The following is a 19632-nucleotide window of genomic DNA, read 5'->3' as shown; positions in this document are numbered from 1 at the left end:
GATTAATGCTGGTTAAAAAAATATAATGATTTGGAATAAAGCAACGAAGGCAAATGTCGTTTTTATGTGTTTGCAGTATTCCATTTGTCACCATTTATCAAATTTCTTATGCAAAAGAAATTCCGGAACTCGCGCCATATTATTACACAATTTTCCCGGAGATCGTTTGTTGTTGAAACTATTTGACTGCGGTTTGACCTTTTCGCGTGACCGCGGGGAATTATGAGAGAAATGGCTTTGCCTTTTTATTCCATAAAATTGACTTTTATAATTATTTATTAAAAAATAAACGCTGAATATCTTTTAACGGTTGTTTTCCGGTTTTCTTATTGCATATTTCCTTTTCCGCATCGGTCGTAGTTATTACTATGACGACGAACTAGTTTGTGCAATGATTTTATAATAAATATAGAAAATATTTAATAATAAATGTTAAATATTCAAAAATTAAAATCAAAATATTAATCGTCTCTAAAATTGTAAACATTTTTCTTTATTATATACATAAAATGCATGTTTTAGTCTAATAAATGTAGATATTAGTAGTAAAATTATCTTAATATTAAATATATTTTTTTCGTGTTTCATTCCATTTGTGTACACTTCGTAAATAGTGAAAACTAAACTCTGCGCCAAGTATGTAATTAAAAATAATGAATAAATCTCAAAAGAAAATTAGACATATCTCGTATTAATCTTTAAAACTTCCAAACCAGTTTTATTAATTAGAAGCAGAACTCCTAATTGCTCACCAGGGAAAAAGAAAAGGTTCCATTGAAACGTCGGGTTAAATTGATGGGTTCGCTTCTGACCAGTGAATGAAGGGCGAACGCGTCAGTTGGACGTTTGGCGCGAGAGTGGGCACACGCTCGCTGTAAACAGATAAATAATACCACGCGGTCAAACCCACGTGGCTGGTAATTGAGACATGTCGCGTGCGCATTCAGCCTAATGAACATTCGTTAATTGGCTTAAAAACTTTTTGGTGTTCTATTACATGAGCGTCTACGGATAAAAACTTTTTTTAAATACTTTTTGTTTTGTATTTTATTTTTCTTTGGTTTTCACGTTTGAAACAGGATTTCTAAAATGGACTGCCTAATAAAATATTTTTTAATTACTTGTTTTGAGCAATGGTGTGAAAATTTGTTTTTGTTTTATGAATAACGTCAGTGACAGTTGACTAAATATTTAAAGTATCGTCACGTAACGGTTAATTTTTAAACATGGATACAGCTATAACTCTGGTTTTCGGCTTCCTAGCGTTACCCGGCCCTTCCTGTACGAACTCCGATAATCTAGGTCAGTAAATTTATTACCAACATAAATACTAGCCACAAAGATAACAGCGTTTACTTAATGACAGTCTGTCAGACATTTAGTTGATATGTTTCTAATTAGTCTGAGTGTGTGTTGATTTTATAGTTTTTTACTTAGCTGGTCAACGTTTGATTCAACATTGTGATTGCATGTCAACAAATTTGTTGCATGTTTTAACTTCGATCTATGTGAGTAATTATTATAGGTTGGCATAATGTACTGGTTTTAATTAAAGGTCTGTATCTTATTATATTTAAGAGGTCCATAGTTTAACTAAAATCTGTCAATTTCGTCGATTGAATCTGTCACAATCAAACTTTGTAATGTAGCTATTTGGACATATTTATTGATTGTGATGGAATCTTGTTATGGTAAAAGGTTTTTTAATTATTATTTTTCAGTTTTATTGTTCCACCTATTTTAAAGGTTTTCTTTGCTTCAATAGAAATGTAGAGTTATTACGCTTGTTCTTAATATTGTATAAATTTTTACTGATAATTTCAGTAATTATGGAACGCAAACTTTTGTTTAGTCTTATGATAATGATTTGACGATATTGTTAACGACAAAATTATGAATAATTTTAAATGCACAATTAGTATTATTAATTATATCAGAGCACAATCGAAAGTAAAGTTCGTATTCGCTACCATAACACCAAAGTTGTTATAATAGAACCTAAGACTTCCACATATATATACTTCTGCTGAACTATTGGAGTTTCGCATGACTATGTACGTTTAACACCGCCATTTTGTTCTTCACTCACACCAAGGTTATACATGAAATTTTGTACATTAGTTCAAATATACATGGGACTCGGGACTGTACGTGACTTGATAGCAAAGTATAGAAATGACCACCACATCTTATTCTGGACACGGCTTACGTCGAGCGTAAAGGGAATCTGTAATGATCGTCATAGTTACAGGTACACTTGGAACTAAGATTTGCTTTTCTTCCATGTATTTGTCAACTATACTTGAATTTTGGACATTATACGTATAATATATAGGAACATGAAGTTCAAGATTGTCACGTCAATAGTATCATTTTAAAACGAGTGAAACTGCGAAACTCTGTTACATTTATATGTGAATATTATAAATGACAATTTTCTTCGAAACGCCTTCCATCTTCTGGTACACGTTGTATGTATGTTTTATTTTCAGTTAGGTATAACAATAATAATGTTTCCTCACTTATTTGCATAGCTGTATATTATATATATATATATGTATATATAGATAGACATATGAATTTAGGCGTCAATCGTGATAGTCACTCGGGTATAACATCAATGTATTATTAACAATAACGTTACCCAAAAATGGTCTTTTGTACAGCGAAAACGAAGTTTTTCCATTTAGTGCTTTTACTGAAAGACGCGCTTAGGGATTTGTGGTTTTTTTACATGTTTAATAATTTTATGAATACTAGAGATGTGCTCACGGCTTCATCCTTGTGAATATCAGTTTGTTGAACATACTTATTCAAATATTTTTATTACAGTAATTTATAATAGCCTTTATTACTTTTAGAGAAGGTAGCTTTCTAATTGTAAAATAATTAAAATTATAATAAAAGTAGTTTCAGAGCTTTTTGACAACAAACAAACAAATACTTTATCTTCATAAAATTAGTAAAGAAACATTTTAAGATATATATAAAATAATTATATTAGATATTTAAATTAAAGTAATACGGATAACAAGAACACGTCCAATCGCGGTCGTTTTGGTATTGTACTCAAGACGCTTGTACCATAAGCTCGAGAAGTTTAATTAATGTTTTGAAAGTTTATTAATGAAAAGGTAATAATGATTGAGATTATAAATATAATTAAATTATTTGCTAAGAATATTATTTTATCATTAATTAATTAAATATAGAATAAATTATTCTTTTAAACCCTTTAAGCGATATAATTCTAACTAGCGCTGCTGTTAATGGTTTAAAATCTGCGAGGAATTTAAATCACGTAGGTTCTCTTTACCGTAGAAACACCTACGAAACCTCTACGGCGTAGCTTTACATATGAGAGTTGTTAGTCTTTTAACTTAGTACATGTACAAGAGTGCAATAAACTTAACTCAAGTTATATTAAATTAACAGTGGCTTTGTTATTTGGTTTAAAATAAATAAATTTGTAAATGTTCTAGGTTGAGTTATTATTAGTAGGATTTTAAAGACGATTACAAAGCACTTTATAATTATCATTTTACTAAGATAAATTATATTGTAGGTGAATTTTATGATTGTTTGGAAGTACGGTTTAATTTTATACAATTTTTTTTCGGTTTTTTACCTCTTTAATTTGTAATTTTTTGTTTCGCAGTACTATCCGTTTGTTCTCTTTTAAATTAAAATAAAGGTTTTTTTTTTGTAAATTTATCTGAGTTCTATAAGTAAAGTATATTATAAATTAGTTTATTTATATAACGGGCTAGCTCATTACGAAACGACGAAACGAAGATAATATAAAGTTAATATAAAAATCGAATCAATGAGTTATGCGTACAAAATTGTGGATAACGTATCTTTATTATGAACTATAAAAAGACAACATTGTTTGTAACTCAACTCGGTCACGGTATGAAAGGGCTAAATTCGCAGTTGTCACGTTTTTAATTAATATACGAGTGGGCGAGGCTCACACGCCTCTTTGTTTTATATAAAATTCATCAATTATCGTTTCGTTTATACAAAGAATAATTCGTAAGCAAAAGTTCGGAGAATTATATTTATATTTATATTTGGTCATAGATCGATGCTTTTTGTTATTTTATATAAATTAAATGTTATAGTATTAACTAATTAAATATTTCTTAGTTTAATAGGATTAAGTATCCTATAGATTTATGTTAACAAAACAGATATTATTAAAACTTAATACCTTACAAAATAGCGAGACTTAAAAAAGAGAAAAATATTTAAAATTTAATTTTCTAATAAGTCAATTTTCATTACGTTCAAAGTTGACATAATAATATCTTTGTATATTTGAAGTTTCGTCGTGGGAAATGTTGAAGTTCCCGTGAGATAATTAATTGATAATATTTTCTATTATTATAATAGTATGTGATATTCTGCTTCATGTATATAATAGAACCCTGTCAATGGAGTAGGGTGCTGGAATAAGCTTCTTCTCCTTAATGAAGAGGAGGCCATTGTTCAACATCGGGATATTTGAAGGCTTTCCTTTCTATCGTATGATTTGTTTTACATATTTCTGTTTTATTGATGAAATTCACATGAATTTATATGCATGAATATTATAAGGTTTTAAACTAAAATTCGCATCCGAGATACGTAAAATACAAGTGTTAAAATAGTTGAACCTCACAATGCACTCTCGAATAGTGCTCGCGTTGTTGCTTGTGTTAAAACTTAGCAGTCCTTTAAGTATATATTTATAAAACTATAATACTTCATTCTTATATTTTAAGTGTTTTGTTTTATGTTCAGTATGCTTATAAGATGAGTAATGAGAACTGATTACACTAATAATAAGACTACAAAGTATTTAAAAGAAACAATGTAATCTCAATTAATATTATAAGCACGAACCTGACTGATCTTTAAGAAATTATGCATGACTGACTGACTGACTGATTCATCATCGAATCAGTCAGTCAGACAGACATGTTTTTTATATATATATATATATATAAAATAATAAATATATATGAAGTAGTTAAAACACTTGTAAAAGAAAACTCAATTTGACTGTGTATAAATAATTAAACGCAATACAAAAAGTTGAAAAATTTATTAGCTGAAGGGGAAAATTTATCGTCGACTTCCAATTTTTTTAATCTTTGTAATATCAATGATTTATTATGTTTTTTTATGATATAGGATGAGCAAATGTGACACCAAATGGTAAGTGGTCACCACCGCCCATAGACAATGGCGCTGTAAGAATTGTTAACCATTCCTTACATAGACAATGCGCCACCAACCTTGGAAACTAAAATGTTATTTCCCTTGTGCCTGTAGTTATACTGACTCACTCACCAACCGCAAACTGGAGCACATCAATACTAATACTGCTGTTTGGCGGTAGAATATCTAATGAGCTGGTGGTACCTACCCAGACGGGCTGGCACAAAGCCCTACCACCAAGTAGGTGTCAGGGCAAAACTGTTTTTTTATGACTTTGTAAAAAATTGTCGTTCAATTTTCTCATTCGTATTATACTTTAATTAAAATTTTAATATTTAAGTTAAGATTACTTAATATATCAGCGAACGATATTCAAATTATAATTCTGAATATTCATTAAATAAAAAAATTAACTTTGAAACATCAGATATAGACGAGAAACGTTTTGTAGCCGTCAAGACGTTTGTAGGCTTTCATTTACTAAGAATCTAAATGAAATATTTTTTCTACGGGTGTGCCTTTGATTTAAAGCAAAAGTTAAGTGTTTAATTAAATTTTAATTACTCAAGAAATAGTGTTTCTTAATGAATGTTTCGAAACCAGAGACCATTTTGATGTCGCTTATTTATTATAACTAGTCGTACGTAACGTAACAGCTAAAATTATATAGAAACGAAATCAATAAATTACGAGCGAATAACAATTTTAGTATACGAGATAAAATATTTTATATCTAACTAATATAATTCTATAATATATTTTTTTTATTTAAGTAAATAATACGAGCATACAAATATGTAAGGAGTCATTTCGAGTCTCATTTGTGAAATGCTGAAAACTTATGGTGACACGCTATTTTGATGCGTTAAATATTATAATAAGTATTCTAGTTAAATTCGTATGTCACTCTGATATTTCACGACGGTAATCTATGGTGAGTTTCGATTCTGTACATAAAGAAAAGATTGATTTAAATTGTTCTCACAATTATAATTGTTCAATTTGTAATTTATGAATTCTTATAATAATTGATTTGTAAAACAATGATCGTTAAAATCGTCTGAATAAAATATACTTTGAGATCGTTAAAGGAACGCTACAGAAATATATTTATAAAAATAATATTAACTGAGAAAATAGATTTATAAAAGGGACTTAAATCGTATATAAACTAACTTCAGTACAAATACGTGACGCGGCGTACCACTCAAGTTTTAAATAAGATATATTTCCATTAGTGTAACTTGGAAAACTGCTAACCTTCACTTTCTAACTCTTGTCCATTTGTAATCACATTTAGGATACATACGAACATACAGCGATGTATTTTTCGTGCTTTCTGTGACTTTCTGACCATTTACTTGGTGGTAGGGCTTTGTGCAAGCCCGTCTGGGTAGGTACCACCCACTCATCAGATATTCCACCGCTAAATAACAGTACTCTGTATTGTTGTGTTACGGTTAGATTCACATTCACACTCACCCTGAGTGAGCCAGTGTAAACGCAGGCACAAGGGACATAATATCTTAGTTCACAAGGTTGGTGCCGCATAGGTGATGTAAGGAATGGTTAATATTTTTTACAGCGCCTTTGTCTATGGGCGGTGGTGACCACTTACCATCAGGTGGCCCACCAATCAATCTCGTCCGCCAACCAATGCCATAAAAAAAAGGTTCTTTATAGTTGGTACATTTAACGTCAACTAAAAACGTCATCGAGATGTAAATAGTATAACGCCGTTCTGCCACTAATAACACCTTTTTGCGTTTGCAGGCAAAACAATTGGTGCCAACTAAATGAAATAAAAGATCTAATGTCCCGGTCTCTACCTCTACCGGCCAGAATTTGTTCATTTTTCGCCAAGATAATTGGAACTGAAATTAAAGTAGGAAATGCTGTTAGCATTTTATTTATGGGTTCATGACACTTACAGATGTACCAATATAATGTTTAAATATTGTGTCATAATTTGTATAGTCTATATTTTAATAAGTTAGGGAATTTAAAATTATACAAGTTATTTCTAATTAGTTAATAGTCAACGTAATATATATATTTATACATAATTGAATACAAACACCTTTACTGAAAGTTAATAACAATATTCTATAAAAATATATAAATAAACTTTTGAAATAAATAAATTTTGGCGACGATATAAAGTAAACTAGTACATATAATGAGATGTAAAATGAAAGCGAGGGAACTTAGCACAATTATCACGAACGTCTAAGCTTACAAGGTTACTAAGAAAAAGTACAAAATATTTAGGAGAACAGACGTAAAAAAAAAACATTTTAAAGTATGAATCTGTCAAGCTAAGACCAAGGAATCAAGCGTAATGCCTAAATATAACGAGGAACGTCGTTATTGATATATTTATTTAACTATCTATATAGAATAATTTTTTTCATACATTTATTTCTGTATTTACATTATAAAATATGATCAAATTCTCATTTTAAAAGTCATGGAAATTGTTGAGTTAATATTATATAAGTAATTTTGTTCCTGCGATTAAAGATTAAATTACTTAAGCTGATGAAATTGTCTAATTATTGGCGCATCTGTTTTTCATCCTCTATTTTAATATTCCTAATTTTTATAAGACATCTTCAGGCTTCACAGCATTCCTTTGAAATTATCTCGGCTTAAGCCGTCTCTTGTGAAATTATTAATTAGTAGTAGACCAAACACTGATCATAATATGTTCTACTACCAAAAAGAGTTTGAAGGATGAGTGAGCTAATATAACTCTAGGGACATATCATCTTAGTTCTCAAGGTTGGTGGAGCATTGGTAATATATAAGGAATGATTAGTATTTTTGTAGTACCTACCAATGACTGCGGGTAGTCGTAATCACTTATAATAATAGGTATCCCATTTGCCAGTCCCTACCTATATGATATAAAAAAATGAGAAGGTTTTGGAGCTCATTTTGCCATGTTATTCCAATGCGGAATAGATAAACTAAATATTATCATCCGTCTTATTCGTTTTCCTCACGATGTTTTCCTTTACCGCCTTAATAAAAGAAATAGGAAAATAACCAAAACATTGAATATTTTATTAATCTATTCACTCACGAAGGAGTGAATAGATCAATAAATTGCCCCAGAGGCATTCCCTGGTGGCGATTGTCGGCGGAGATCACTCGTTGCCGAACGTGATAAACGCCATGCTAGGCAGCGAGATGTGCTGGAACGACATGGTCTCTTTCTGCGAAAGTGTAATGTCGCAGAAAGAGGCTGCGGAGCGGGCGCGTGAGGAGAGTGCCTCCGTGGATTCGCTCCGACGAAGATGACCGGGGAGAAGGCATCAGCGCTATGCATAACTGATCCCCCCGCTGTAAGCGTCACCGGGAGTAGGGGGGTTCTCTGTACCCCGGGAACTCCTCTAGATTGGCCAACCGTCGGGGCGTCACGGTAGCATGCGTAAACGATCCCGTGATGCCGCCCCGTAAAGAAGGAGTGGGTACCGCTGGTTATTTAGTGGGTATTTTGCGCCTTCAGCGCCGGCGAGCCCCACATAAGACGTACACACATAGGCGAAAGAGCGTTTACAAAGCGAAAAAAAAAATCACTCACGAAGCGTTAATTAGTTTAACGCGAAGGGCATCCTGATAAATTGATAATTTTTTAATAAAATAAATTTAACGAATATAATGCGATTTGTATTTTTTGATGTTTTTACGCTTATTTATGTACATAAGACATCTCGTAAGTACGAGTGTCACTCACTCATACTAATGCACGCCGATAATGTGGAGGGACGCTAATTTGGGAGTGAATAGATCTAGGTGACAGATTTGTTCATACTAATTGATTTGATTAAATGTCAAAACAGTTGACATTGCGACAAAACGTGAAAAGCCTAAATTGATTCATCCACACCTTTATTTTTCTTATTACTAATACCTAATTATACTATTACATTAGCTGGAATCTACATTGTATAAATGAAGTCATGTGAGTCAATAGGAGAGGAGGCCTTAATCCAGCAGCTAGTTCGTTTATAAAACAATACGTCTGTGTAATCCTAAGCGTGTTTTGTTTAGTTCATATTATGGTTCAAAACAAAAACACTGTCAGTCGCCTACTTAGGAGAAACTGCTTAAATTTAATGGCACTTAAGTTGAAAAGTTTTAGGTAAATGTGAGTCCACTGCACCATGCTCCCCGAGTTTAACATGTTGACAACATTTAATTATAGAATTTTGTTTCATACAACACAGTGCTTTCAGTTTCAACTTGTGATTAATAATTAATATCTTAGATTAATTTTGTTTATTAGCATAATTCTGACGGCCTCGTTGGATAGACCGTGAGTCAAACCACATGTCGTACCGAAGAAATATAAAGTGTAATATTTATTAAAATATCTCGATGTATTTAATCTCTAAGTTTTTTATGGACAGAGTTCTTGAAAGTAGCTTCGATGGACATACACCGTATAGGAATTTTGTTACTTATTATAAGACGAGGAAGACTAAAACGGTATGTTAGTTAATTTTTATATATAAATCTGGGGATTAATTTAAAATGTATTAAAGATGTACAATAAATGTAAATAAAATATAGTACTAAAAACAAATAGATTCAAAAAGTTTTAATGCAATTAACACTTAAAAAGAACTTCAGAAAATATACAGATTAAATGATGGTATGAACGTTTAGTAGCGTTTCCTTTTAGGCCTTCTATTCGACCTTGAGATTATTCGCGATAAGCGTAGAAAATTTTAAAGATGTCTGTTATATTATTTTATTTTTGAGTACTAGTTTTTAAATTATCATCTGTCTGTCTAATGGCTAAGTTAGAAGATTACAGAGCTTAAGGTTTTGGGTAAAAATACTGGGTCGGGCCAGTGAAACCTATTACGTTTTATTTTAGTGCTATATACCAGACTTCAAATGTAGGCAAAGAAGATTATTAAACAGAGCAGAAGGTAATAGTAATCAATTTTCTTCTAAACGAATCTATAAACACTACGACGTATACATCTTGTGGAGCAGTAATGAAGAGGAATACAGAGAAGAATCGTATAAGACATTTGGTGACTGTCTAATTAATTATTAATCATCTGATATTTCTGTTTAATAAATAGATTGTATCATTGTCGTCGGAATATTCAGAAACGCATCTTCACTTGAGGAAGAATTAATGACTATTAAGTACGTAAAGTAAAGTCAGCATTTGAATGACTCAAATGCAATCCATACTAATATTATAAATGCAAAAGTAACTCTGTCTGTTTGTCTGTCTGTCTCGCTTTCACGCCAAAACTACTGGACCGATTTAAATGAAATTTGGTACACAAATTGTCTAGAGCCTAAGAAAGGACATAGGCTTTTTATTTTGAAAAAAGTGCTGTAAATGGTTGAAAAGGTGGATGAAAGGTTGTAAGTTGTTGAAAGTATTGTCATTTTTAGAACTAGAAGCATAAAACTTATATTTTAGGCTGTAAACTAAAATATTATGACACCCACTAAGGAGCGATTTTGGAAATTCTACCCCTAAAGGGGTGAAAAAGGGGTTGAACGTATGGCACTCCGTAATTTTTTAAGTTAGAAACATGAAACTTTAATTTTGGGATACTGATTAAAAAGGAATATTGATTGATATTGTACCTCTGAGGGGTTGAAATAAGAATAGAAAGTTTTTATGCGAGATAATAATTTTTTAAGTTAAAAACATGAAACTTTTGTTTTGTGACACTGATTAAAAATGAGTAAATACGTATTTAAGCGTTTCTTGATATTGTACGCCTAAAGGGAAAAAGTAGGGGTTGACATTTCGTATACAGGTTAGTCTGGAAGTCCGTCATTTTTAAGTTAGAAGCATGAAATTTTATTATTGGGCTACCGATTAAAAATGAGTTAATTAATGATGAGTTTTTGGATAGTTTACGCCTAAGGAGAGAAATTGAGTTGCCATTTCGTATATAGGATAGTTTGGAAGACCGTCATTTTTGAATTTAGAAGTAGGAAACTTTATTTTTGGGCTATTGATTAAAAATCAGTAGGTACGTATTTAAGCGTTTCTGAATATTCTACCCTAAGGGCTGAAAATCACACCAATGTGGAATACAAAGAGATATTACATTAACGTAATATTTTAAGTAAATTTGTAAATATATTCATATTCTACGCGGGCAAAGCCGCGGGTACCAGGTAGTATGTTACATATTTGGAAAATAAAATTCGTTCTCAATGATATAATTAATGGGTTTGATGATAACTAAAACACTATGTTTTTATTTTTGCTGTACGCTTCAATAAGGTATATTTATATTAAATTTTACTTCAATAACAAATTACTTTACAATTACTTTAGGCTTCGCGAGACGTGTGTATTGTCACGTGAAGATTAGATGCGTGTGCAATAGAACGTTCAGAGAATGAATCGCTGCTTTTTGAAAATCAATAATTACCTTAGATAAATAATAGGAATAAGGTGCTTTAAATGTTATAATTAATTTAAACCGAGTTGAAAAATCCTTGAACGATTTATTCATAAAAAAAAACTGATGGTATGAAATACGAACTTTGTAATTGAAAGATTGAAAGGATATATTATATTTAGGACACGGCACTATTGAAACAAACCGGATGAAAAATAAACAAAGTATACACAACTGAATCTTAAAAAAAAAACACAGCAATAATGAAAAGAATAACAAAAAAGAGATTTGATAGACAATGACAACAATCGCATCCTAAGTAGCTGTACCGCTCAGCTTCCAAGTTGGGTTCCTAATCCCAACACTGATTTCCAATGGTACCCTATGTAGCTGTGACTTGCAACACGAATGAAGTAGACACCTCAAACCCCTTCGTTTATTACTTATTATTAGTGATATTGTTCTTATCGCCCTTATCAAGGCACATAACATACAAAACAATTATGTATATTCGGTCCCACAAACGTAGTAACTATATTTTATAGGGCTATTACATTCCACTCGTGTGAAGAGACTTTTATAAAGTGTGGGGGAATTCCACAAGATCGTTTGTTCACATTATCTCCGACTATTGTTTCACACGATTTCCTTCACGGCGCAGTATGTTATATTGGATGCGATGCTCTTTTGTCTGTCTAATGTTGTTGGCGTCTTCGAGCCGTGATAAACATACGCGTGTTCTTTGTTGGCACTTGGCGGAGTCGGAATCATGATACGTTTTACTTAGAGTGAGGAGTTTCCTTGAGGTATTATTTGATGTTTCTTTTTGAACATAGAAATGTATTTTAATATGGATTGGTTAATTACGAGTTTCGCTACTATATTTACACTCGTGTATTAGGTAGAACAAAATATTATATGCAAGCGTAAAATATGTTCGATTAAAAGAATCGATGGATTTGTACTGTTATTTATAATGATGATACTATTATTTTTGCAAAGATAAAACAAATTCGACTTGGTGGTAGGGCTTTGTGCAAGCCCGTCTGGGTAGGTACCACCCACTCATCAGATATTCTACCGCCAAACAGCAGTACTCAGTATTGTTGTGTTCCGGGTTGAAGAGTGAGTGAGCCAGTGTTCCCGAGGTTGGTGATGTAAGTAATGGTTAATATTTCTTACAGCGCCATTGTCTATGGGCGTTGGTGACCACTTACCATCCCATTGGCCCATTTGTTCGGCCGCCTACAGATATCATAAAACAAAACAGATTCAACGGGGAAATGCTGCTAGCATTCTTGCCACCATTCTAATCGGTCAAGATTTATGCAGTAACTATTTGAAAAGATATATACTCGTTAATATAATATAGTTTGGTTGCTTGTTTTTTACGCTTTCAAGTTTCAACTAAACCAGTCATAATGCTATTTTATTAAAACACTCTCTAAATATTACTTGTCATAGGTAGATCTACTACAATATAAATCGGAAGGTTTTTGTATTCACAAGTGTGTGACACGGGACGAGTCACGGATAATCCTAGTCAATCAATTTCATTTAATATTTGTACTTTATAATTGAAAAATATATATATATCATTTTTATTCAATTATTTATATTACAATAGTAGTTTCACAGTATTTTGATCTTCGATTATCTCGAACGTCGAGTGATCAATCTATTTCCTGTCAACTCCATTGTACGTGATATTGACAAAATAAAACGTTTTATTGACAAACCGAAAGAAAGCGAAAACGTATTTAAATTCTTATTACTACTGAAATTGTTGATAGATATTTTAATAGGAAACAATTTTGAATTTTGAATTTCGAATTAAATGACGATTCAAAAGTGCTTGTAAAAGCCTACTCGAATAAAGTATATTTTGATTTTGATTTTTGATATCAAAATTTTATGCGTGTTGGCCGATAAACAATGAATCGTGAATTTACAATCTATATAAAAGAAGTGACGTTTATTTTATCTTTAAAAAAATCTTTACCAATATATATATTAAACTTATATCAGAAGATGATGCTGCATCTTAATTTCATTGCCAGCTAACGATTTAGTTGATATAATAATAAACCCGAAGTCATACAATTTATAGAGCTAGGATACCTAATCGAGTAAAAATATTGGGTTTTTAAATGCTTAATTTAGCGGTGAAGAAAAACGTCGCGAGGATACCTGCCTGTTTTAGGTGAAATTCTACTTCACGTAAATTTTCTAACCAGCCGTAGAACCGCGTGGAAGGATGAGGTTTAAACTTGCTCCTCTAGTGTGCATCCCGATTGATGTCGCACTGCGCACGCGCACGCGTAGACTTGAACACACACTGAAAGTTAAGTTTTGCAGGAATGGGAAAAGTAGGAACTAAAGAAAATTAAACGCAAAATTATAAATAAATCGTTTCAAATAATTAATTTATAAATTTGATAGATAATCGATCAACTTTTTATCCTTCCAGTATAGCCTTTCGTCTTGAAAATGTTTATATATCAAGAAGCTCTCTACGTTAATATAAATGGAGTGCTTGTTTAATTTACAAAGGGAAGGGAAAACTTTGATCTGTTAAGTAAAAGTCTTATCCAATAAACTAAAATTATATTCGTCTTCTCTTTGAAATTTCCGTTATTCTATTAGAACCATTGAATGTATCTCTAATTTGAGGGGTTGCTGTTATATAATAAATCACTTTTTATTTCACATTTGAATTATTAATAATCGTTACATTGCGATTTTGATACTTAAAATGTTTTCATCATTATTGTCAATATTGCAAATAATTTTTTGAGATTGAACGATCGTTTTCGAGTGAGTATCGAGTTTGTCTCTATTGGATGGGTAAAAAGGTGTTGATGATGGTTACGTTATGTCCATAATTTTGTAATATTTAATATTGTTTTTAAACAGAATACAGTCACTAAGGTATACGAGACAGGCAAACGGGGTGGCTTTGTTCGTCGTTTCGATTGCCTTTGAAAAGCCTCGTCATATTTCATTGCGAACCATGAAATTGATTTGAATTTCGACGTCAGCTTGTGATCTCGAAACTCAGCATAATAGTCTGGTTAATGTACCGGGTATTTGAACTTATTTAATTTAAAAAGTCACAAGTTTGATTGTGATTAAGTGACTATTTATTGCAATCATTTCTTTCAGCATTGGAGGGTTATTTAAGATCTAAATAGAGAAGTGCTTTTCTTTAATTTGTTTGATTAATAGTTTTGTCTATCTGTCTTGTATTGACTTCGGGCTCTACTAACTGAATTAAATCAAATCTGCTTGCCATATTTTAAATGCTATCTATCTCTATATCTTCCACAGTTTATCTATTTCGAATACATCAAAGCTTTATTCCTTTATCCTAATTTTATTAATCTCCTTAAATACAACGTGTTTGAAAATTATACATAATATCCATAATAATAATAATTTTTATTCTGACACAAAATGTAACGTAAATATGACAGAAAAAAAGGGATTTAAAGACCTTAAATGTTAACCTTTGAATTAAGGAGAAATTATGTCATACAATTAGGTCAGACCTTCTATGAAGGGGGTCGATTCCAGCGTAGTCCCCCATGACGCCTTATGTTTAATTGATTATACTTAATTTAATTTATATAATATTACGGTATCTGTAACGCAAAAATATAAATTCTAAAATTACTACTACAGCGTTCTGAATATGATTTTATTTAATGGTATTCATTTCTAGAGTATATTAATTCCTAGAAATCAACAAATACTGAGTCCACGCCTTTTTATCATCAATATAATCTTGTATTGTGCAGTTTGCCTTATTTAATGTTTTTTTTTTATATGATATTAAATATTTTATAATGGGTCAAGTTAAAATGACTGTAGTAGCTTATTATAAAAACGAATACTATAACTCAAGATGTATTAACTTTGAGAAGTCGGAAACTAGTTGTTATTGTATTAAATACCTGAATTATTTTTACTTGGTGGCAAATTGGAGCGATCTCGTCTGGGTAGGTTACCTATATTCTACCGCCAAATAGTATTTATTATGTTCCGGTTTGAAGAGTGAGTAAGCTAGTGTAATTACAAATAACATCTGAGTTCCCAAGTTGCATTGGCGATATCAGGGACGGTATAGATTTCTGCCAGAATCAAATTCAACCAGGTTATTCATGTGTCTGCTTACTTATGAAGAAATTAAAAAAAAAAATAATAATAATATATAATTAATTATCTGTGAAAGTTACTTATCACACTTTGCTTGTTTCCTTTGAATTGAAATTGTGATTTGTTTTTGTTTTTCATTTACCAAGCTCTTATTGTTTCATTAACATTAACAGCCTGTAAATTTCGCACAGCTAGGCTAAGGCCACCTCTCCCTTTGAGGAGAATGTTTGGAGCATAGACCATCACGCTGCTCCATTGCGGGTTTTTACCCACTGGGCCATCTCGGCTCTTCTTATTGTTTCGCCGTTCTGTAATTAAATAAACATAAGGCAGTATGAAATAAACCTATTAATATATATATTTGTACATTATAAGACTTAAATTAAAAAAAATAACTAATTGCTACTTGCTAACTAACTCCAAAATACCACAAATACAACACGTATTATTTTAAAGTATTTTTTATAACGTTTATTTTTATTCGGCAAACAAAAATCAGAAAGTCTTGAGTTAATAATTAACCTCTATTACCCTTCTCATTATTTTAATATGAGCTGAACAACAGGATAGCTAGACCTTGTATAGTTCTTCGATGAAGTTATAGTTTTTTTTTTTTTCGTATTTTATTATTCGATTCGTAATTGTATACTGGCTTTACTTGCCGGCCGCAGTGAAATTTCATATTCAATACTACAAGTACGTCCTTAAATATCGAACTTCTTTTGAATCGTACACAGTCTGTACAAATTAAAAGTATTTTATATTTGAATATAATCTGTACAGATCAAATGTCGATCTTATCGATATTTTGTAGCACTTTTTATAAGATAATTTAAGCGTCATACTTTTTTTTCTATTTGTTGGTAAATCTGTGTAACTTCCTTCTTTTGTTATAGCTTTATTGGCTGGCACTCTCAAGACCACTCAGCGAGCTGCATGTGATGACGAAATGGTGTCCCTATCCTGCCCTCCTGGTACTTCTATCAATATTCAAGTCGCTCAGTACGGTAAAGCGGCGCCTGGAGGGCACGGATGCGTTGCTTTCGACTCAAAAGTCGACGATTTAGCTGAAGAGGAAAAGTGTTTATGGCCTAATACTATGCAGGTATATTCTTGATATACTTTATATAAATTATATAGTTAATTAGAAATTTGAAACATGATTCCAAGCGAAATTCTCCATGGCGTATACTTGGATGCGCTTGGCTTTAATAAATAATCATAATAACATAACATACATTGGCTTTAATACAGATATTATATTTCGTAAAGTTCGCAACAATGAAAAGTTATATTACATAAAATTGTTGCACAATGTCTGATAACGCTGTTAGTTGTGTTATACGTAATCTTCTTTTTAACTTACACAAACACCCAGACAGGACTGCTGGCAATTTTTACACTTATAAAAGGTTTATAAGAGTCCTGGCTGACTGATGATCAACAGCGTTAAGCTGTACGATATTGATAAGATTTTTAAATACATGATACGGTCTAAAGGTCAATGGGTACCACAGTATGGAAACCATATCAACTCGGAACTGTAAAATAGACGGATTAATGTCTCTTGTTTACGAAAGATAATGTGAATCAGTAAAAATATCAATAATCAACAGCGATGTCTTCGCAGCGATCAGAATGTAATCGCTATCAGCCAAAATTGAAAAAAAATAATGTTAAAGAACTCGTGTACGAAAGGTTACTGTACAAATATTAAGTTTATGGTTGATAGCGCACCTTGGGAATGAAACCATCGCCTTCTGGCTATTTCTTTTCAAATCGAATATTTGTAAATAATAAAATAAACAAAAAAAAAAAGTCTCGCTGAGTTTTTTTCGATGGTTATTCTCAGGACACGGTACATTCTTTTCTGAACCGGTGGTAGTGTTTAATCTGACAAAAAATGATATTTGAGATGAGATGAGAGTTATTGAAACATAATTATTATTATGAAATTTAAAATGTTGCGGTTATTTGCCATGTGCCCACGTATTTGCTGTATGCAATGCGTGACACTTTAACCACGTTCGCCAATGTTGTTAGCAAACATGAGAGAATACAACATGATCAACGATATTGATATTTTTATTTTAAGTCTTAATTTAATTTTTGTCTCGTCATAAATGTCGAGCAACTTTGAAACATTTCGAGATTTTTTTTCTTTAATTTATCGTTGATAGGTTTTGGCCAAATGGGCCATGGACCTGATGGTAAGTGAAATTTCTTACATCGCGTATGCGCCACCCTGCGAACTAAGAAGTTAAATTCATTTGTGCCAGTAGTTACACTGGCTCACTTGCCCATCAAATCGGAACAGAAGAATACTAAGTATTGCTGTTTGCGGGTAGAATATATGAAAAGTGGGTAGGTTTGCACGAACCTCTACCACCAAGAAAATATTATCTAAAGTGATGTCATATTCATTTCTGAGAATACAGTCAAATAATGTCAATTTTAAGCTTATATCTTTACAAATATTATAGCAATTATATGTACATTCATAATTATACATAATATTACCCACGATGTCAATTTATATGATCGAAGGTTAGCGACCTTACCGTCAGGATATCCAATTATTTTGTCTTTCTGCTTCAAATATAATTATACTAGATTAAAAATAATACATTACTGGAATACTTGCATCTTTACTTTTATTTTTGATGTAAAACATTTATATAGAGTCTTGGGGGTAAAATCCACCCAGCCATAATTATTTACTTCGTCCTTTATATTATTATAATTATAAGAAAATTATATTAATTTGATTAGCGAAACTCTTCTTTTTTTAATTTATTTATCAACAACTATCAATTTCGACAATTTACAGCGTACCTTTATGACCATATAATGTTCTAAAATAAGCCAAGATAAACTCATTATTAATATTAAAACGATGTATAAGCAGTCTTGTCATGTAAATTGTTAATGAACGAAGCGTCCAGCAAATAAGCTAATATAATATTAACTGGCTAAATGTCAACGAACTTCTCCATACAGTATTCGCTGCTGCAAACCGTGGTCGAGGCATGTCAAAAGAAGCCGCAATGCAAGTTCAGCACGAAGTCGAAACCTGAATTGGTAGACCCCTGTCCGCGTGCGAGGAAATTTGTGGAAGTTGCGTACAAGTGTAGACCTTGTAAGTACATGGTTTAAGTATTTCTATAGAATTTTGAAATGCACTTTATTCGAGTGAGATATTAAAATTACGTCTGAGAACTGTATTACTACGAGTTTTATAATTTTGCTCGTATAGCTTCAACACCGCGTTACGGTAAAATTTACTTCTCGAATTGTCAAAATTGTCGCCCGCACAGCCTAAATACTGGATTCCAATTTCTGTTTCAAGAAGTCAACGATTTTGACGCAATAAAATGTTTTTAAATATGACGAAGTGGCTTGTCCAGGCTTGTTTTTAAAAAACATGACGTCAGCATTGCTGACGTCACGAATGTCAGGGTTTGGATTTGTATCCATCCCCGAAAGTGTGAAATTAAACTCAGGAAATATTCTTCTCTGATTTATTCCAAACTGAGGAGGTCCGATCGCTCCGACGGCTCGAACAAGCCTCCCGATAGCGGCGGGCGTTCGGCCCTTTATAAAAAAAATGGGTGGAGGCAATTAGGTATTACACACTATTCTATTTTTCATATATATTGCTGTACTTTATATAACGAATTTACAAGGGACATAACATCTTAGTTCCCAAGGTTGGTGGCGCATAAGTGATGTAAGGAATATGGTTAATATTTCTTACAGCGCCTTTATCTATGGGCGGTGGTGACCACTTACCATCAGGTGGCCCATATGCTCGACCGCCTACCAATGCCATAAAAAAAAAAAAAAACTAAATATTATTATGTAA

At 31.9% G+C, this 19632-nt stretch overlaps 1 protein-coding gene across 1 annotated transcript in view; it reads left to right on the top strand.

The window, feature by feature from the left end:
- The first annotated feature begins 830 nt into the window (after positions 1 to 830).
- The window catches only part of LOC113393162 (uncharacterized), a 30754-nt gene continuing 11952 nt past the window's right edge, over positions 831 to 19632 (top strand). Inside the window, exons 1-3 of the mRNA XM_064215908.1 lie at positions 831 to 1302; positions 16664 to 16872; positions 18768 to 18906. Coding sequence (XP_064071978.1) covers positions 1227 to 1302; positions 16664 to 16872; positions 18768 to 18906 — 424 coding nt within the window. The 5' untranslated portion in view covers positions 831 to 1226. The remainder of the gene's footprint in view (positions 1303 to 16663; positions 16873 to 18767; positions 18907 to 19632) is intronic.

Source organism: Vanessa tameamea, chromosome 9 (assembly GCF_037043105.1).
Source record: "Vanessa tameamea isolate UH-Manoa-2023 chromosome 9, ilVanTame1 primary haplotype, whole genome shotgun sequence".
Taxonomy (NCBI): domain Eukaryota; kingdom Metazoa; phylum Arthropoda; class Insecta; order Lepidoptera; family Nymphalidae; genus Vanessa; species Vanessa tameamea.
This window is presented reverse-complemented; position numbering and strand designations above follow the sequence as displayed.